The sequence below is a fragment of the Salmo salar genome, chromosome ssa01 (assembly GCF_905237065.1).
Source record: "Salmo salar chromosome ssa01, Ssal_v3.1, whole genome shotgun sequence".
Taxonomy (NCBI): Eukaryota; Metazoa; Chordata; class Actinopteri; order Salmoniformes; family Salmonidae; genus Salmo; species Salmo salar.
The window spans coordinates 131902358-131925038 of record NC_059442.1 but is presented as its reverse complement, the minus strand read 5'-3'; the positions used below and the strand labels follow the sequence as shown (position 1 = coordinate 131925038).

General features: G+C 41.8%; 1 protein-coding gene across 3 annotated transcripts in view; it reads left to right on the top strand.

Moving 5' to 3' along the window:
• Positions 1-3064: 3064 nt before the first annotated feature.
• myo5b (myosin VB) overlaps positions 3065-22681 on the top strand; it is an 82869-nt gene continuing 63252 nt past the window's right edge. Inside the window, exon 1 of one of the 3 annotated variants that reach the window (XM_045689449.1) lies at positions 3065-3291. In XM_045689449.1, coding sequence (XP_045545405.1) covers positions 3214-3291 — 78 coding nt within the window. In that variant the 5' untranslated portion in view covers positions 3065-3213. Of the gene's footprint in view, positions 3292-3871; positions 4333-22681 lie in introns of those variants that run through there. The other 2 variants (XM_014129638.2, XM_014129645.2) reach the window with 2 other exon arrangements.

The following is a 22681-nucleotide window of genomic DNA, read 5'->3' as shown; positions in this document are numbered from 1 at the left end:
TCAGTAGAATGTATACAGTACATTACATTACATTACATTTAAGTCATTTAGCAGACGCTCTTATCCAGAGCGACTTACAAAATGGTGCATTCACCTTATGATATCCAGTGGAACAACCACTTTACAATAGTGCATCTAAATCTTTTAAGGGGGGGGGTTAGAAGGATTACTTTATCCTATCCTAGGTATTCCTTAAAGAGGTGGGGTTTCAGGTGTCTCCGGAAGGTGGTGATTGACTCCGCTGTCCTGGCGTCGTGAGGGAGCTTGTTCCACCATTGGGGTGCCAGAGCAGCGAACAGTTTTGACTGGGCTGAGCGGGAACTGTGCTTCCTCAGAGGTAGGGGGGCCAGCAGGCCAGTGGAGGATGAACGCAGTGCCCTTGTTTGGGTGTAGGGCCTGATCAGAGCCTGAAGGTATGGAGGTGCCGTTCCCTTCACAGCTCCGTAGGCAATCACCATGGTCTTGTAGCGGATGCGAGCTTCAACTGGAAGCCAGTGGAGAGAGCGGAGGAGCGGGGTGACGTGAGAGAACTTGGGAAGGTTGAACACCAGACGGGCTGCGGCGTTCTGGATGAGTTGTAGGGGTTTAATGGCACAGGCAGGGAGCCCAGCCAACAGCGAGTTGCAGTAATCCAGACGGGAGATGACAAGTGCCTGGATTAGGATCTGCGACGCTTCCTGTGTGAGGCAGGGTCGTACTCTGCGAATGTTGTAGAGCATGAACCTACAGGATCGGGTCACCGCCTTGATGTTAGTGGAGAACGACAGGGTGTTGTCCAGGATCACGCCAAGGTTCTTAGCACTCTGGGAGGAGGACACAAGGGAGTTGTCAACCGTGATGGCGAGATCATGGAACGGGCAGTCCTTCCCCGGGAGGAAGAGCAGCTCCGTCTTGCCGAGGTTCAGCTTGAGCTGGTGATCCGTCATCCACACTGATATGTCTGCCAGACATGCAGAGATGCGATTCGCCGCCTGGTTATCAGAAGGGGGAAAGGAGAAGATTAATTGTGTGTCGTCTGCATAGCAATGATAGGAGAGACCATGTGAGGATATGACAGAGCCAAGTGACTTGGTGTATAGCGAGAATAGGAGAGGGCCTAGAACAGAGCCCTGGGGGACACCAGTGGTGAGAGCGCATGGTGCGGAGACAGATTCTCGCCACGCCACCTGGTAGGAGCGACCTGTCAGGTAGGACGCAATCCAAGCGTGGGCCGCGCCGGAGATGCCCAACTCGGAGAGGGTGGAGAGGAGGATCTGATGGTTCACAGTATCAAAGGCAGCAGATAGGTCTAGAAGGATGAGAGCAGAGGAGAGAGAGTTAGCTTTAGCAGTGCGGAGAGCCTCCGTGACACAGAGAAGAGCAGTCTCAGTTGAATGCCCAGTCTTGAAACCTGACTGATTAGGATCAAGAAGGTCATTCTGAGAGAGATAGCAGGAGAGCTGGCCAAGGACGGCACGTTCAAGAGTTTTGGAGAGAAAAGAAAGAAGGGATACTGGTCTGTAGTTGTTGACATCGGAGGGATCGAGTGTAGGTTTTTTTCAGAAGGGGTGCAACTCTCGCTCTCTTGAAGACGGAAGGGACGTAGCCAGCGGTCAAGGATGAGTTGATGAGCGAGGTGAGGAAGGGGAGAAGGTCTCCGGAAATGGTCTGGAGAAGAGAGGAGGGGATAGGGTCAAGTGGGCAGGTTGTTGGGCGGCCGGCCGTCACAAGACGCGAGATTTCATCTGGAGAGAGAGGGGAGAAAGAGGTCAAAGCACAGGGTAGGGCAGTGTGAGCAGGACCAGCGGTGTCGTTTGACTTAGCAAACGAGGATCGGATATCGTCAACCTTCTTTTCAAAATGGTTGACGAAGTCATCCGCAGAGAGGGAGGAGGGGGGGGGAGGGGGAGGAGGATTCAGGAGGGAGGAGAAGGTAGCAAAGAGCTTCCTAGGGTTAGAGGCAGATGCTTGGAATTTAGAGTGGTAGAAAGTGGCTTTAGCAGCAGAGACAGAAGAGGAGAATGTAGAGAGGAGTGAGTGAAAGGATGCCAGGTCCGCAGGGAGGCGAGTTTTCCTCCATTTCCGCTCGGCTGCCCGGAGCCTTGTTCTGTGAGCTCGTAGTACAAATATATAAAAATACAGTACAAATTGTAGAATGTTGAAAAATAATTGTGTATTCTTGTACAAGGCATGGATTGACATTTGGAAACTAAATGAGCAAATAGCACATTACTAGTCATTTTCCTTGATACCTGTTCCATCTGTGATCTCTGTTCTCTTTATTTATTTATTTTAATTTTTATTTCACCTTTATTTAACCAGGTAGGCTAGTTGAGAACAAGTTCTCATTTGCAACTGCGACCTGGCCAAGATAAAGCATAGCAATTCGACACATACAACAACACAGAGTTACACATGGAATAAACAAAACATACAGTCAATAATACAGAAGAAAACAAAAAGTCTATGTACAGTGAGTGCAAATGAGGTAAGATAAGGGAGTTAAGGCAATAAATAGGCCATGGTGGCGAAGTAATTACAATATAGCAATTAAACACTGGAATGGTAGATGTGCAGAAGATGAATGTGCAAGTTGAGATACTGGGGTGCAAAGAAGCAAGATAAATAAATAAATACAGTATGGGGATGAGGTAGATAGATGGGCTGTTTACAGATGGGCTATGTACAGGTGCAGTGATCTGTGAGATGCTCTGACAGCTGGTGCTTAAAGCTAGTGAGGGAGATATGAGTCTCCAGCTTCAGAGGTTTTTGCAGTTCGTTACAGTCATTGGCAGCAGAGAACTGGAAGGAAAGGTGACCAAAGGAGGAATTGGCTTTGGGGGTGACCAGTGAGATATACCTGCTAAGGCGCGTGCTACGAGTGGGTGCTGCTATGGTGACCAGTGAGCTTAACGATTGTAATGGGTGGAATGTATTTTGACTGTGCCTGCATACTTTTCAGATTCCATGGTAGTAGTAGCCTGGTAGTTGAAGTCAATCAACACCCCATACCTGCAGAAGGAGTGGTTTGGGAGTGTAGTCATGGCATGATATTGGAATGGATTCTTTTTCTTCTTTCAAGCCTGCCTTCTGCTAAGGCGAAGGCTTAAATAGCCTACTGACAATAATGTCTTGAGAACAGTATGATCTGGAACATGGAATAATCACAGCTACCTCTGAATAGATTAGCAGAATCTTCTACTACATACAGTATCTAAGGACTATAACGCCATAATGAAAAGGCAAGTGAAGGAACATAACACCATAATGAAGAAACAAGAGGGGAAGATTGACTATGAACTTTACTGCAAGGTAACATACTACTGCTGTAGACCTACAGTGCATGTTGTATTTTGTGACATTGTTGATCATAGTGGGACGAAATGTGGAACAGGATGTATAAATTATGCTGTGTTTTATAAAGTCTAATTTCCCCAAATATTGTAACCTTGCAGCTGTCATGGACATAAAACTTCAAATTTAAGCATGACATTTTTATAGGCTTCAAGTACCAGCCTAGTTCCTGTCACAGATTGTACTACTACAATCAAAGATAACACTCTGACGTGTTAATGCTTGCCTTGAACTAAGATACTAGGTCCACTGAGTTCAGAAAATCATAGTCATTGATTATCCATACCTTTGCTATTCAGAATGATTTTGTGGGGTGGAGCAAAAAGTTGCGTTAATTTCATTAAGATTCCCAAAATGTGTCAAGATAAATCATATAATAGCCATACATATAGGCCTATATTAGACGTTTTCAACTTAACATTATGACCTAAACCCATAATTGGATCAACCCCTCCACAGTCCACCATGGTATCCCCACTGTTAATGTTCGTTCTAATTTAGTGTGGAATAAATTGTAGTGCGCTGATGAGCCAGATGGGGTCTCTTGCGGTACAGCCTGAGCCATTGCCAGTCAACATGACTGAATCCATGGATACGACGGGGAGGATCTAAAGGGAAGCTATTGATAAACTATTTATAGTTTATGTATTTGCGCTTATAACCTACGGGGTCTGGCTACCCATATCCAGTCGTCATTCGTTTTTCATTATTGAGTAATATAAGGGGGATCAAGCAAAACTGAGTTGTTACGAAACTCATCCACGTGAAGACACCTGCCGTTCGTGACCAGGAAAGGGGTCGGAAGTGGCTAACATATTTAACTCAACTCTGGACGACGACACTCGGGAATATGACGACGAATTAAACTTCTAATTAGATTAAAAAACTTTACGGGATTATCAACAATCATGAGATATTGTCATTTATAAAACGCTGCAGTTACTTTTCAGGTTTCGTTGATAGTGTTGGACCATGTCCGTAAACGAGTTATATTCAAAGGTGAGTGATTTGTACAGTAATTGATTTTTTTATATACACTTCTTTCTCCTGTCCAGGTCCATTTCTTGTCGCATAATTATTGTGGGAACCTCTTGGGCCACCACATCTATAGAGGGTGTAATTGTAGAATTCGCCATTGTAGCCAGTTTCCTGCTTGGGTGTCATGTATTTTAATGCAGGTGTAGTGACAAGTGTCCAGGAAGAACTCGAGCGCCAGCCATCCCAGTTCTGCTTGCTCGGATGTCATTGCAGCTTGTTTGACAGGTGCACAAGTTTAGTTTCGGTCTGGTATCGGTGTTCGGTTGTAGTTTACTGTTGTCTTCTAGCCTTGTGGGCTACTGCTGGACCTAGTTGTGTCCATAATAGTAAAATCACAAATGTTCAATACTGACTGGTCTTAATTAAGATAAAATAACTTATTATTTTATTAAAGGAAAGTGAGTCAATGCATTCATAATCTGATTGTACAGTATCTCCCAGGCGACAGTGAGTTTTGAACATGGGATAGATAATTGCAAACAAATTATACTGAAGCTGCTTTGTGAAGAGGGTCAAAAGAGGTGTTTTTAATCATGGATTGATTGAGTATTCTATTTCTGGTGGGAACATGCTTTATGCAGTAACACAGGCTTGTTCCCAATCCTCAAAAAGGGCTTTAGTTTTTGATATACCCCTACCCGAGGTATAACAAAGCACAACCATGTTTTTCCATATCTCGAAGGTCTCTCATATATGAAATGGATGGTTGTATAAAAATATTTTACTGGAGAAGTGTTTAAATTGATAGATATTGTGACACACCTCCTTAACTCAAACAGTGCAGAATAATGCTTGGCTGATGGATTTGGGGGCTGGGCCACATAAACTCAACCCAAAATGTGGAATACAAGTAGTCAATTGAATGCCCTACATACACAAACAAACCACATTAGCATATCTTATTTCCTTTTGGAAATATAGACCTAGCATAAAAATATAACATTCATCATCATAATAATTAATAGTTTAACTTCACTTGGTCCTGCTTGACAGAAATGCATAGTTACATTTTTTATTGTAATGTTGTGGCTTCTGTAATCAGCTCTAAGGCAAGTGGGCTCAGACACTAAAAACGGTCATGTATTCTTCCAGCCAAAGGCTCCTCTGTTTAGCCCCAACTCTTGCAATTACATTAGAGGCCCCCCCTAGATTTGACTCCAAATCCAATATGGCATCCAAAATCCAATATGGCTGCCACCTTACAGTTAAATGGTGGTTTAATGACCTGTATTTGTACTCATTTTAAATGAGAAATGTCTGATTTGTGTACTGTACTTATGATCTGTACTCAAGACAATTTGTGTACTTCAACTATGTTAGGAATTCAATATGCCCACCATATACACTCAAACACCTTGCCTGGATATATAAAAAGGCAGCAGACTGCTTGGCATGGCAACACCAAGTATTTATTCCAAGTCACAAGCCTCTGAGGGATCAATGAGGCAACTGGGAGGCTCCAACAACAGGAAAGATAATCTAACCCTGGACTCTGACACTGTCTCCCGAGCTCTACAATTTACCTCCACTGTGGTATAACTTGCACCTCCAGGATTGGGCTCTTAAGTCACCTCCTTATCATTTAGAAGTGAGCTTTGATTCATTGCTAATCTAATATGTCTGCCTGACTCTAACATGACCTTTTGCTGGCTCACTGCATTTCTGATGTTTATTGGGATGTTCTGGTGCACTCTTATCCTGTTTGGGTTGAGCTGGCACATTGCTTCTTCCAGACTTTCATGTCCACCATCTTGGCTATCTGCCTTGGAGTTGCCGTATATCTTGACCTGGTGACAGTTATGGTGTATGGGGAGGATGCAACCCCACATAAACAAGCTCATAAGGCAGGTGTTCACTACAATGAACCAATCACAACCTGACACTCATTGACAAGAAATGCCATAAACTTATTGGGCCTTCACATGCCATCCTGGATCTCCCAGAACTGTCCTTGATAGGCCCAATCCACCATCAGTCCTTCCCTCAGGTAGTTACTAGAGACAGACACACCATGGAACTGGACTGCCACATGTCAGGACGCCATTCAACAGCAAAAATGCCATATGGAAATTGCTGGCGTGCATTGTTCTCATATGTACCTACTGTATTTGGCTACCAACCATGGCTGGCCAAGTCATGTGATACCTGAACTGGACTCACTTGTGAAGAATAACCTTTTATGCTGAGGTGACTCATGCTTTGGTCTGGGAAATCCCAACATCCCTATAAGGACATGTGTCATTTATGGCAAATGAGGAACCTTAGGCTGGTAAAACCTGCTGTATGTGATCGTTTATGGTGGCTGGGGATTGACTATGAGAGTGGTCTTTGTGCGTCATGCTTAGTGTGCTCCACCTCCTCAGAAACCCTTTTACTGTCCATCAAATCCCAGGTATCGTCTTTAAATGTATATGTGTGTGGAGCTGTGCTATGTCCCTCAACCAACGCTTCTTAGTCATAGTCTATGTGGCGCAGCGGTCTAAGGCACAGCATCTCAGTGCAAGAGGCGTCACTACAGTACCTGGTTCGAATCAGTAGTTGAAATTTCCATCTACTGTATCTGTGTTTACAGGTCTACATTTACAAGATGCTTTAACATATGCTAATGTTGTTTGTTTCGGTATGTAGGACAGATAATTGTCTCCTTCTATTCCAAATTCTAGCATTATCAGAGTTTGCAGTATTGGGTTACATGAGCTTATGTGTCGTCGCCCCCCCCTACAGCCAGGCATTATTCTGCACTGTTTGACTTAAGGGGATGTCACAACATCTATCAATTTAACCACTTTTGATATAAAATATTTGTATACAACCATCCTTTTCATATATAGGAGACCTTTAGAGATATGGAAAAATGTGGTTGTTTTGTTATACCTTGGGTAGGGTTATGTGAAACATTTTGGGGGGCCAATACTAGGGGCCCACAGTTGAATGAACATGCAACAATAACTTGAGCTGACACAATTACACACATTACAGACAATTGATGGGTTACTGGCCTACTCTCTGACATAGATTGTTGTGTAAAATTAGTACTTTGAATTTATACTTTGTATTTTGTTCCAATTGTTATCAAATATTCTAGTTTCTTGTGGTGTAGGCCTATGTGTTGATTAACCTTGAAGATTTGTGTACGCCACTGGAATGACTCAGTTCAGGAAGAAACCTAGCCCAATGAAAGACACTAACTGCCTTCAGCGCCTAGTGACGATAGTCTCTTCTGGCCGGGGGAGTTTTTTAAGAGCCCTGACGCTCGCTCTAAACATTAACACTCATCGCTTGCAGCACAGTTTTGGAAACATAAGGAACATGTCTTTCATATCAGCGAGAATAATTGTAAAAAAAACCCCAATGTGTTCAATTACTTCATACCTTTTTTTTTTTATAGGGTTAGGGTTCCCACACGGCCATATTTCCATGTTACAGTGCTTGTTTATGGAAAACAGACGTAAGACAGAGTAGACTACCTGTGCTAATTAGCTATCTGCGTCTCTGAACACCTGTGTGCAAACGGAAGACAGACGCCACAAACGTGTGTTCACTGATTAATACTGTCGGCTGCAACTGTGTTAAAACAGTGTACAGTTAGTGTGTTTTGCATTTGTGAAATTATTTTGATGTGAGTATTTGGCTGTTTTGGCTGCCAGAGCCAATTCACCTTTAAACAGAACATTTAAGGTCCTTGGACTATAAGAAGTATCGTTAGGCTACTTTAGTCCATAATTGGACTAGAAGAAACCTAGCCAAACTATTGAGAAAGAGATGTCTTTTGAAGTGTAGAGTCATACATTGCAGGTGTTATTGGATAGAGAACAGAATCAGGTTACACACATTATTTGTCACTAATCCTCCACGACTCCAAATCTAGTTTCACATTCCTCTGCAGAAATGACAAAAATGGCTGCATTGTTGTTTACTTTAGAACTCTTGGATTTAGTTTCGGTGTTCCCTTTACTCAACTTTTGACTTGTTGAGTGAATGGCTGTTACAGTTCTCTGTCCAAACATATTGTTCTATTTATTTACTAGTTACTTCCCCCTCTCTCATTTGTTTACTCAGAGACAGACCAGTCAAACTTTGTCCTGTGAATAATTAACTTAGTCTGACAGATGTCAAACCTTTTCTTAATGTTTTCCTTTGTGTATAGTTAGTAGAAATAGGACGGTGACATTGTAAAACACTAAAGACACACCCGTAGGCATTGTTATCTGAGTATTTCTCCTCTCTAGTCATTCCTGCTCGGTGCTTTCATCCATGACCTTTTACCTTGCATTGTGTGACATCTCTATGAAATATCCTACCCTGTCTGTGAATTATATTGTATAAGACGATTCTTCATGTCATAATTCTGTCTCGCTGGGCCAGTTCAAAGTCTTCTGATTAGGAATCCATTTAGCTTTTAAATTTAGTTTTGATACTGGATTGCAGTACAGTAACAGTCCTCAAATTGCACTCCTCAGTTAATAAGCTGTTATCTTCCTGGTCCATCCCACTCACACTCTCTGCAGCCCCCCCCCAACATGAAGCCCAGTAATCCAGAATAAAGACTAATCCAACGATTCCATCTGTTTTGTGATCAACGGCTGTACCAGCTGGCACACAGATTCTTTTTAGCTTACTATGTTGTGGTCAAAACACAGACGACACATGCTGAATCTATCTACTATCTACCTTGCATTATGTGCATAACCTGTAGATGTTGTGATGTCATTGCAGACCTATAGTGATTAGGCCTACCCTCTGATTGGGTGTTTGGTCTGCTGGTGGAATGTTGTTTCTTTGTGTTTAGTCAAGCAGTGGGCCTTCTAGAGTGGGATTATTTGGAGTTGCCACTAGCCCCCTACAGTTTGGGCTAGGGGGTGCCTTAGAGTGAATTTAGCCTAAACCTCCCCTCTGTTCAGAGTTTTCAGTGGATTCCCAAATCCACGACAAATGCCAACAGTTGAAGTCGGAAGTTTACATACACCGTAGCCAAAAACATTTAAACTCAGTTTTTCACAATTCCTGACATTTAATCCTTGTAAAGATTCCCTGTCTTAGGTCAGTTAGGATCACCACTTTATTTTAAGAATGTGAAATGTCAGAATAATAGTAATAAAGCTTCCCACAATAAGTTGGGTGAATTTTGGCCCATTCCTCCTGACAGAGCTGGTGTAACTGAGTCAGGTTTGTAGGCCTCCTTGCTCGCACACGCTTCTTCAGTTATGCCCACAAATTTTCTATAGGATTGAGGTCTCGGCTGATTTCTTTTGATTTTCCCATGATGTCAAGCAAAGAGGCACTGAGTTTGAAGGTAGGCCTTGAAATACATCCACAGGTACACCTCCAATTGACTCAAATTATGTCAATTAGCCTATCAGACAGCAGTCAGCTAATGTTAAACATCTCCATTGCAAGATGTCAAAAGGTATTAGATGATGCTGTATTTCTACTCCATACATTGTTTATTAGACATGCCAGTGCAGTACTTTCCTTTCATAAACAGGTAATAGGGTGCTGTCAGTGAGCCACTTTCAGCGCCAACATAAGTTATCTTGCAGGCTATTCTAAAAGTTTTTTTCCATACACGCCCAAACAGACATTTCTTTACCCTAGACCCCAGTGTCCTAAACTCCTAAAGTATACGCTTGGCTACTGTATGTAAGAGGGTCCGTGTTTCGGTCCTACTGTATGTAAGAGGGTCCGTGTTTTCGGTCCTACTGTATCGTAGCTGAAGGGAAGTTAACTGTAAAAATGTAAGGCACAAAACAGAGGAAGAAGATTGTACCATGAAGCAGGAAGTTGCTGTGATTCTCAGGAGTACAGCACATAGAGAAGCTTGTAAACAACAACCTTGGTTCTTCAGGGAATTGAGCTTAAAGCCAGGTGTGTGTCTGTGTGTTTGGTATGTGTGTTCCTCTCCCTGGGGATATATTGTCCCTCATAGGGCTTGTAACTGTAACATTACTCAGAAGTTTCACAGTAGAGTCGCTTGCCAGCCCATAAATGTTTGTCAGGGAGATACTAGTTGCATATAGCTTCAATGTCCTATGTAGGCTATTCTAAAAGGGCCCGATTCTGACTTGAGATACTGTAAGTAGACTTAACATTGTTTTAAGTCCATGTCAAGTCCACTCAGGTTTGAATAGGGCCCAAGGTTATTAGCATTTAGTTTTGTGGTCGAAAGCTACTGAAAAGGGTGACATGTTTTTAACACCACATCTTTTGCATCATCAAGCATATCTCTTGATAATTCTCTGAAGCTAGTCTGTTGCTTAGGAAAATGTGTCGTGTCATGTCCTTTGTACAACAAAGCACTCCAGGAAAACCTTTATTCCACCTGCCTGCCTCATGATCATGCTAGCTGACATTCTCAGCATTTTCCCCCCTAACACCTAAACGTTTCTCCTTGCTTCTGTCTTTAGAGCAGGTGTAATTAGCGCTCTCTTTTTCCGATAAACAGACAGGTCAAAGTTCCTGGAGGAAGGGATTATGGACGCGACTTCCTATTGGCAACACCCAGAGGCAGCAGGTTTCACCTGACGCATTAATAATATTCCTTGTGCTGACACGCACATCCTAGCAGGGCGGGGCAATGGCAGCACTGGAGCAGAAGGATAGAACACCTGTACAGTAGCTAGCTCCATTCTCAGGGTTTGCATCTTACCTGTGTGTATTTACTTCAGCAGTTTATAAAGGGTCTTTTACTGAAACCCGAGAGTAGTCTCTTCAGGTTAACCTCGTTTTCTCTCCTCACGACTCCTCACCTATTTATCCTGTAGATAAGAGGATAACTTTTCACCAACTGTTAAGACCCATTAATAGTTCACAAGAAGGACAATGGAGATTGAAGAAAAAATATTCTTTGCCTAAAAATTTGAGCCGACAGCCCAAAGGTTAGCCTAGCTGTAATTTGATTTCATTTTTTAATCATTGCGATTATGTTTGTAATAATATGGCCCACCAAACTTTCCAATGTTCTAGTCAGTGGTATAGTGGAATGTAAACTCCCCACAATGACAGAGCAAAAACAGTTTTTTAGACATATTTTTATTTTTCATAATTAGAAACAATGTTTTAAACTTGATTGGAGTCCACCTGGGGTAAATTCAATTGATTGGACATGATTTGGAAAGGAACACACCTGTCTATATAAGGTCCCACAGTTGACAGTGCATGTCAGAGCAAAAACCAAGCCATGACGGCAAAATAATTGTCCGTAGAGCTCAGAGACAGGATTGTGTCGAGGCACAGATCTGGGGAAGGGTACCAAAACATTTCTTCAGCATTGAAGGTCCCCAAGAACACAGTGGCCTCCATCATTCATAACTGGAAGAAGTTTGGAACCATCAAGACTCTTTCAAGGGCTGGCCGCCCGGCCAAACTGAGCAATCTGGGGAGAAGGGCCTTGGTCAGGGATGTGACCAAGAACCCGATGGTCACTATGACAGAGTTCGTCTGTGGAGATGGGAGAACCTTCCAGAAGGACAACCATCTCTGCAGCACTCCACCAATCAGGTATTTTATGGTAGAGTGGCCAGATGGAAGCCACTCCTTAGTAAAAAGCACATCATAGCCCGCTTGTTTTGCCAAAATACACCTAAAGGACTCTGACTATGAGAAACAAGATTCTCTGGTCTGATGAAACCAAGATTGGACTCTGGCCTGAAAACCAATTGTCACATCTGGAGGAAACCTGCCCCCAACCCTACGGTGAAACATGGTGGTGGCAGCATCATGCTGTGGGGATGTTTTTTAGCGGCAGGAACTGGGAGACTAGTAAGGATCGAGGGAAAGATTAACAGAGCAAAGTACAGAGAGATTGTTGATGAACACCTGCTTCAGAGCGCTCAGGACCTCAGACTGGGGCAAAGGTTCACCTTCCACCAGGACAACCACCCTAAGCATACAGCCAAGACAATGCAGGAGTGGCTTCGGGACAAGTCTCTTTGAATATCCTTGAGTGGCCCAGCCAGAGCCTGGACTTGAACCTGATCGAACATCTCTGAAGATATCTGAATACAGTTGTGCAGCGACGCTCCCCATCCAACCTGACAGAGCTTGAGAGGATCTGCAGAGAAGAATTGGAGAAACTCCCCAAATACAGGTGTGCCAAGCTTGTAGTGTCATACACAAGAAGACTCGAGGCTGTAATCTCTGCCAGGGTTCTTCAACAAAGTACTAAGTAAAGGGTCTGAATACTTATGTAAATGTTATTTGTTTTTTTTGTTTAATAAAATTGATAACATTTCTAAACCTATTTTTGATTTGACATTATGGGGAATTGTGTGTAGTTTGATAAATAATAATAAATGAATACATTTTAAAATAAAGCTGTAATGTAACAAAATGTGGAAAATATCAAGGGGTCTGAATACTTTATGAATGCACTTTATATAACATATTGGTTGCAAGAATTTTGTATAATTCAAATGAAAAATGTGAAGTTTTGAATCCGGCATTGTTTTGTGTATCAGTTCCATGTGCCATGGAATCGGTGCATCGAATCTCTTCCCCAAATTTTTTGCAATCTATGTGGCACAGCTGTACATTTAATTTTTTTTGGTCCTTAAATAAAACGTATACTTTTTATGGATCACAATTTTCTGTAACCAATTTTGGTCTTTAATGCAGGGCCGACAGACAAGTTCCTTACTTTTTCCTCATTCCACTTGCCTCTTGCATTTCTGCGGTAATTCTTCAATTAGTTGGTTGTAATTATGTGTAGACATTTCCATACATTTTTGTTATCTGCATGTGTGACAACTCCACCAGTCCTATTTATGATATAATTTACAAAGATTATACCTTTACATTTTTTTTGTATATTTATGAACCATAATGTTCTGTCTTTTTTGGTGGAGTAAACTGAAATTGAAACCAAATTTCTATGGCTTGTGTTAAAAATAGTGATATTTTGGAGATGACCGATTTTTCATTTTCAATTAACCAAAAGTAAGGGGTTGTAATCTGAATAAAGGAGGGGAAAAAAGGAAATTCGTGAACATGAATTGAGACATTTTTACTAATCTGCTAGAGAACCTATTTAAAAAAATAATGACTTAAGCCTTTAGTGAGAGGTCTAATGCTTTAATATTTTTTCCCCTTCGAATTCATTATATAAATAGGCCATTTTTAATATTGTATGGCTTGCCATTCCAAATAAAATTTAATGTATTTATTATTTTTTTTCTCATATAATAAAAAAAAAACAAGTTGCTAGGTGTAGGCAAGGCCATAAGGAAATAGGTAAACTAGGATAAGAGGGGTTAATCAGGGGGATTTTTCCACAAATAGACAGGCTTTTTCCTTTCCATGGTAGCAAGATCTTATCTATTTTTGTTAACTTTCTATTAATGTATTGTAGTGAGATTTTTTTCTTTCTTTCGGGATATAAATTAGAGGTCGACCGATTAATCGGAATGGCCGATTTTAATTAGGGCCGATTTTCAAGTTTTCATAACAATCGGTAATCGGAGTTTTTGTACACCGATTGTGGCCGATTTTTTTATTTTTTATTTTTTTGTTTTTATTATTATTTTTTTATTTTTTGTAATTTTTTCAAAACTTTTATTTAACTAGGCAAGTCAGTTAAGAACACATTCTTATTTTCAATGACGGCCTAGGAACAGTGGGTTAACTGCCTTGTTCAGGGGCAGAACGACAGATCGAATCCCCGAGCTGACAACCTTCTGGTTACTAGTCCAACGCTCTAACCATCTGCCTTACATTGCAATCCACAAGTGCAGCAAGAAGCCAAGGTAAGTTGCTAGCTAGCATTAAACTTATCTTATAAAAAAACAATCAATCTTAACATAATCACTAGTTAAATACACATGGTTGACGATATTGCTAGATAAACTAGTAATATCATCAACCGTGTCCTGCGTTGCATATAATCAATGCGGTGCCTGTTAATTTCTCATTGAATCACACCCTACTTCTCCAAACGGGTGATGATTTAACAAGCGCATTCGTGAAAAAAGCACTGTCGTTGCACCAATGTACCTAACCATAAACATCAATGCCTTTCTTTAAAATCAATGCACAAGTATATATTTTTTAAACTTGCATATTTAGTTAATATTGCCTGTTAACATGAATTTCGTTTTGTTTTCGAAATGATAGTTTCCGGATTTGACCATATTAATGACCTATGGCTCATATTTCTGTGTTATTATGTTATAATTAAATCTATGATTTGATAGAGCAGTCTGACTGAGTGGTGGTAGGCAGCAGCAGGCTCGAAAGCATTCATTCAAACAGCACTTTCGTGCGTTTGCCAGCAGCTCTTCGCTGTGCTTCAAGCATTGAGCTCTTTATGACTTCAAGCCTAACTGATGTGAAATGGCTAGCTAGTTAGCGGGGTGCGCACTAATAGCGTTTCAATCGTTGACACCACTCGCTCTGAGACCTTGAAGTAGTTGTTCCCCTTGCTCTGCATGGGCCACGACTTTTGTGGAGCGATGGGTAACGATGCTTCGAGGGTGGCTGTTGTCGACGTGTTCCTGGTTCGAGCCCAGGTAGGGGCGGGGAGAGGGACTGAAGCTATACTGTTACACTGGTAATACTAAAGTGCCTATAAGAACATCCAATAGTCAAAGGTATATGAAATACAAATGGTATAGAGAGAAATATTACTATAATAACTACAACCTAAAACTTCTTACCTGGTAATATTGAAGACTCATGTTAAAAGGAACCACCAGCTTTCATATGTTGTCATGTTCTGAGCAAGGAACTTAAATGTTAGCTTTTTTACATGGCATATATTGCACTTTTACTTTCTTCTCCAACACTTTGTTTTTGCATTATTTAAACCAAATTGAACATGTTTCATTATTTATTTGAGGCTAAATAGATGTTTATTGATGTATTAAGTGTTCATTCAGTATTGTTGTAATTGTCATTTAAAAAAAATATAAATCGGCCAATTTAATCGGCATCGGTTTTTCTGGACCTCCAATAATCGGTATCGGTGTTGAAAAATCATAATCGGTCAACCTCTAATATAAATACGGAGTATGTCCACATCACTATCAGACCATTTTATTGATAAACTACAGTCATGTAAAAGTTGTAGATTTAAGTGATCCAGTACGTATTATAGTACACTTACAATAATTTGTAAGTGAGTAATCCAGAGAGGTTAGAACAGGATCTAGATATAAAGTATCTAGATCCTCTGAGGTTGTGGAGGGATCCAAATTGTGTATTTAAAAGAACATGAATCATCAGCGTACAATAACACCTTCCGTTTTTAAGCCCTGGATTTTAGCCCTTTAATATTTTTGTTGGATCTGATTTCAATGGCTAACAGTTCGATGACCATAATACATGGATATGCTGATAGTGGTCAACCTTAAATACTCATCTTGACAGTTTAATACTTTCTGAGAAGAAGCCATTATTTACTATTTTACGCCTAGGCTTACTATAAATAACTTTAACCCATTTTATAAGAGATTCCCCTGAAATTGAAGTATTCCAGGCATTTATATATAAATTTGTCGTACTTTATCAAAAGCCTTTTCAAAGTCAGCTATGAATACCCAGCCTGGTTTCACAGATTTTTCATAGTGTTCCATTGTTTCCAGTACTTGTCTTATATTATCTCCAATGTTGCTCCTTGCTGAAACAAGCAAGGTGTTGTAGCAAAGAAGCACACATAAACTCAGCAAAAAAAAGACAACTTTTTCAGGACCCTGTCTTTCAAAGATAATTAGTAAAAATACAAATAACTTCACAGATCTTCATTGTAAAGGGTTTAAACACTTTCCCATTCTTGTTCAATGAATCATAAACAATTAATGAACATGCACATGTGGAACGGTCGTTAAGACACTAACAGCTTATATACGGTAGGCAATTAAGGTCACAGTTATGAAAACTTAAGACACTAAAGAGGCCTTTCTACTGACTCTGAAAAACACCAAAAGAAAGATGCCCAGGGTCCCTGCTCCTCTGCGTGAACGTGCCTTAGGCATGCTGCAAGGAGGCATGAGGACTGCAGATGTGGCCAGGGCAATAAATTGCAATGTCCGTACTGTGAGATGTTTAAGACAGTGCTACAGGGAGACAGGATGGACAGCTGATCGTCCTCGCAGTGGCAGACCACATGTAACAACACCTGCACAGGATTGGTACATCCCATACATCACACCTGTGGGACAGGTACAGGATGGCAACAACGACTGCCCGAGTTACACCAGGAACGTACAATCCCTCAATCAGTGCTCAGACTGTTTGCAATAGGTTGAGACAGGCTGGACTGAGGGCTTGTAGGCCTGTTGTAAGGCAGGTCCTCACCAGACATCACCGGCAACAACGTCGCCTATGGCCACAAACCCACCGTTGCTGGACTAGACAGGACTGGCAAAAAGTGCTCTTCATTGACGAGTCGCGGTTTTGTCTCACCAGGGGTGATGGTCGGATTCGCGTTTATCGTCGACGGAATGAGCGTTACACAGAGGCCTGTACTCTGGAACGGGATCGATTTGGAGGTGGTGGGTCTGTCATGGTCTGGGGCAGTGTGTCACAGCATCAACAGACTGAGCTTGTTGTCATTGCAGGCAATCTCAACGCTGTGCGTTACAGGGAAGACATCCTCCTCCCTCATGTGGGACCCTTCCTGCAGGCTCATCCTGACATGACCCTCCAGCATGACAATGTCACCAGCCATATTGCTCGTTCTGTGCATGATTTCCTGCAAGACAGGAATGTCAGTGTTCTGCCATGGCCAGCGATGAGCCCGGATCTCAATCCCATTGAGCACGTCTGGGACCTGTTGGATCGGCGGTTGAGGGCTAGAGCCATTCCCCCCCAGAAATGTCTGGGAACTTGCAGGTGCCTTGGTGGAAGAGTGGGGTAACATCTCATAGCAAGACCTGGCAAATCTGGTGCAGTCCATGAGGAGATGCATTGCAGTACTTAATGCAGCTGGTGGCCACCCCAGATACTGACTGTTACTTTTGATTTTGACCCTCCCTTTGTTCAGGGACACATTATTCAATTTCTGTTAGTCACATGTCTGTGGAACTTGTTCAGTTTATGTCACAGTTGTTGAATCTTATGTTCATACAAATATTTACACATGTTAAGTTTGCTGAAAATAAACGCAGTTGACGGTGAGAGGACGTTTCTTTTTTTTGCTGAGTTTAGAAAGGTGCAAGCAAGGTGCAGCAGCATCACAGAAATAAAATCTATGGAGGAAAAAAATGTGCGTCAATCATCGTCATCCAAAGTTCCATGACCGTCACAGTCCTAGTTTACCCACTCCATTTTTTTACCACTACATCACTGGTTATGCTAGTGTTATAACCTCATGAGTTGAATCAGTGTTGTTGTAGGTTGGTTGACTGACGTGGATACGGGTAGTATCAGAAAGGCAAGGGCATTTTAAAACATTGTCAGACATTACGCAACAGCATTACTTCACCAGGGTCAAAGTGGAAACCGGTAATGTAACTTTTTCCTCTGACGTTATTTTCTTCTCCTCCCCCTTATTTCCCTACTCATCCCTCCCGCCACCCTTACAGGTGTACTTCCACTAACCATCACCAGCAGACCTGTCTGGATGCCTGTTTTTATGTCTCCTTTCTTTACATTAGTACTATTTGGTTGGAGTACTACTGTATCTAATGTATTGTTGCCTCTTCTCACTGTTATAAATCAGATGCCTGAACTCTGAACTCTGATCTATGGCTATCTATTAGTTTTCCTTCTCTTGTGTTCTACATATTTGACACAGAGCATAGGGTACTACCCCTATGACAATTCTGTCAGTCCATGGCCATGAGAGAGAGAGAACACACACATGCGCTCACACACACACACACACACACACACTGGAGTAAAGACTGATTCTCAATGTTTCCTTGTCAAGATCATTAACATCCCTGTGTAACTCCTTTGTGTCTTGTCAGCCCATCTGCAAAGCAAGCAGGACCAACACTAAGCCTGATTGAATTGACCCAGTGCAGTGGCCGATGGTAATAAAAAAAAAATAAAGCAATTTCATTAGGTCTGCTGGAAGTGTGATGGTGTGATCAAAGGGGGAGAAAGAGTCAGGGAGTGAGCGAGAGTAGGGCTCCGTTAGTTAGTAGTCAAAGCCAGTACTAAGTGAATGTAGGCTTATTATACCCTGTCATTACTGATCCTGTCTCTTGTACTCAACAATGTGGAATAGCTTTTTTGATGACCATGGGCGACATTGTTCGTCTTCTAAATAGCACTTATTGAACAAAAATGACCGTCTTACTCACAACAGCTGTCGGTGTACAGCAAATGTCACCCATTCTCTCTTAATGTGCTTATATCCAATACCTGTAGGTAATGCTTTTGACTACCCTGTCTGTGACTGATGGACAATAGAAGGGAGATGGAGATGAGGTCTTGGCTATTGTATCTTTCCCACTATAAATCATGGTGGCACTTTTGTCCTTGTAATGTTAATGTCTCCTATTATTTTGGCTGATGTCTGACTGCAGAATCCCAACTTTGGTTGCTGAGCAAACGGCTTCTTTGTGATGGAATTCTGATGAACTGTACCTGTCATCATAGAACTGTGGCATATGATACTGCAAATCTTGGCAGTTCCATTATCAAAGACATAAGGTCCTATTTGATAAAAATTGGGAACCATATTTCTCAGATAATGAGGAAATAACTTATTTCTGCCCAGCGAGGAAGCATTTTTGAAAGTTTATTTTCGTTTCACAGTGGGATGGTAAGGATTGGATGAGAGGAGTGTAGAGGTAAACACTCAGCTCACTGTCATTGAACTTGGCTTTTGAAACATGCTGAGGGCTCATTTCATCACGGTCAGAGTCTTCACTAAAGGTTCACCACCGCAGCGTTTGACATAGCAGAACAGACTAAATTCAAACGGCTGCCTTAAAAATATATATTTTTAAATATTGGCACATTCATCAACATTATACAATTTAGAGTGTCTATAGGCAGATATCTGTAATGTAGTCTACTCTATATCTGAACACCACCACACTATCCTATCAAATCACAATTTGTCACATGCTTTTTGTAAACAACAGGTATAGACTAACAGTGAAATGCTTACTTACTGGCCCTTCCCAACAATGCAGAGAGAAAAATAGAAAAATAATCAAGATAACACAAGGAATAAATACACATTGAGTAGGAAACAGGATTGATAATAAGCTGTAGCTGCAGTGTGTGATGAGTCAAAGAGTTGGTTCAAGGGGGGGGGGTCAATGCAAATAGTTGCAATTTGGTTAACTATTTAGTAGTATTATGGCTTGGGGGTAGAAGCTGTTCAGAGTCCTGTTGGTTCCATACTTGGTGCATCGGTGCCGCTTGCCGTTCGGTAGCAGAGAGAACAGTCAATGACTTGGGTGGCTGGAGTCTTTGACCATATTTAGGGCCTTCCTCTGACACCACCTTGTATAGAGGTTCTAGATGGCAGGGAGACCGGCCCCAGTGATGTACGGGGCGTACGCACTACCCTCTGTAGCGCCTTGCGGTCGGATGCCAAGCAGTTGCCATACCAAGCGGTTATGCAGCCAGTCAAGATGCTCTCAATGGTGCCGCTGTAGAACCTTTTGAGGATCTGAGGGCCCATGCAAAATATTTTAATCTGTTGGGTCGGTATGTGAATTGTAGTTGATCCAGGGTGTCTGGGATGGTGTTGAGCAATGACCAGCCTTTCAAAGTATTTCATGTCTACGTATGAGAGTGCTACAGGGAAATAGTCATTTAAACCGGTTACCTTGGCTTTCTTGGGCACAGGGACAATGGTGGTCTGCTTGAAACACATAGGTATTACAGATCGGGTCAGCGAGAGGTTGAAAATGTCAGTGAAGACACTTTCCATTTTCGCTGGCATGCTCTAAGTACTCGTCCTGGTAATCCATCTGGCCCCACTGCCTTGTGAATGTTAACTGTTTTTAAAGGTCTTACTCACGTCAGCTACGGAGAGCGAGATCACACAGTCGTCCGGAACAGCTGGTGCTCTCATTAACTTATTAGTGTCACGTTCTCTGAAAGTGGCAGCTTTAGCCTTTAGCTCAGTTCGTATGTTGCCTTTAATCCATGGCTTCTAGTTGGGATATGTACGTACGGTCACTGTGGGGACAATGTTGTCGATGCACTAATTAATGAAGCTGGTGACTGACGTGGTAAACTCAATGTTATCGGATGAACCCAGGAACAAATTCCAGTCTGTGCTAGCAAAACAGTCCTGTAGCTTAGCATCCGCTTAATCGGACCACTTCTGTATTGAGCACGTCACTCCTACTTCCTGTTTTTGCTTGTAAGCAGGAATCAAGGTTAGTTGGTCGTCAAGTATTGTGATTCTGATGACTTCCTGTGTGAACCAAGGACAGGATAGATTGGTTCGGTTTAGGAGGGTGATGTATATGTTTTGACGGAGGAAAGGAGTGGTGTCATGGATCTAGGGGAGAACACTTCAGGATAAATGAGGCTGCTTCATATGCGTTCAGGATTGATGTTTGTTTCCGACGTGAAGAATGGGTTGGAAAAGTGTGTGTTTAGGCTATTGTATGTGTGCTGATGTGTTTTAGGGGGTGGGTAGGACCGGGTATGGCATCGCATCAGAACACAAATCTTTAGCAAAAAGACTTCTTCACAAAGCTCTCTATCCATCTAGGTTCCACCTTCATTTGGCACTGTCTTATTGTCGTTTCTTCAAACCGTGATGGGCTGAAGTGAGATTGCGCCCGCTGCACTACTTTATAAAGTTCTTTATTTTGGATTTCAACTCAGTTGTTGAAGAGTTTGAAATTTGGAGAATATTTAGTCACCTCTATGTTTAACCAGAGGCACAGATGGGGTACTAAGTAATCCCAGTTGAATCAATGTGGAGAAGGATCTAGCTGTCTTTTGCTCACATTGGCAGAGGAGCTTGGCTTTCCTCCTACTGTGTTTTGTCTATGTCGGTACATAATTAAAGATGGTTTGATCAGGACCTAGCAAGAACACTGCCCTCAAACGCCTTAGCACACCATGGGAGAGAGACATGAAAGATTAGGAGAGAGAAATCAACTGCAGAGAGAAGAACACCTGCCCTCACTGCAGTGGCGTGAAAATAGATTTTTCGCCAAGTGATTTCCCGTTAGGCTTTTATGTAAGTCTGGCAAGAATTGATTACTTGCATAAATATGTTCTAAAATAATCCTTAATGTTCATGATCTCCTGAATGCCTTAGCTTATGAAACAAACTCATAATTTTACATTTGAGTGGCAGCACAAAACAATGTGTCTTACATCCAGGCTAAGCACCAGGTTTCTTAATAAAGGCATACACTACTCCTACTCAGGCCTACTGTATGTTAGGCATAGCCTACATACCATAAGTCCGTATGTTTGGCCTGCTTTGTTTATGTTGTTTTTTCTGGGTCAATCTATGGGCCGTGGGACATGTAGAGGTCCTTTGTGACGGTCATTGAATGAGACGGGCGCAGTCAGAGGGCCAGTCCCCCCCCCCCCCCCCCTCAAAATATCTAAATGGATTTATAAGGAGGAGAATCAGCCCCCTGGGTGGTTGCATTTGCATCAGAGGAAGAGGTTGTTGTTGTTGTTGTTGTTGTTGTTATTATTGTTGTCATGCTGAACCATTTACTCATTAACTCTATGTTTAGTAGAGAAAACAGAGAGGGGTCTTCACCTTTAACTGTGCCGCCATGTCCATTTTTTACAAAGGGAGTTTCCATGCCAGCATAACCTGGAAATATTTATTCTGGCAATTCTCACGTAGAAACTTCATTGGGAGGAAGGATGTTCAACATGCTTTTTACATTTGTATCACAAACCATTTTTTAGAAAATCATGATGAAAGTGGCCATTTAAGGCCTCTTTTAGACTTATACATGCCTCCTGTAAGACCCTATGATCCGTGAACCATACATGATACAGACACCATCTCGCTGTCATTATACTCCTTAGAGTGTGCTCTCAAATATGGACTATGTCTAGATTATGAAATAAACATTTTCACATTCATAAAATATTAATATTTCAAAAGTCCCCTCTTTTATTTAGCTTATTTTTAGACATATTGTTTGGAACAGAGTGCCTCTGGTACCTTTTAATGATATGACCCATTTTATACATAGACATTTACATTATAACCAATCACAGCCCTCCTTTAGGATTGCACATTCAGCAAATCACCAGCAGAGGGAGATCCATTTGAAACCATTTTCTCATTCACTGTGTTGGCGGTGCACATAAAATTGACTTGAATTTAATTCATAACTTCAGAATTACGAGCGAGCCCACACTGGAAATGTAATGTGCTTAGAGTATATTGTTCCAAACTTTTTAACTACTT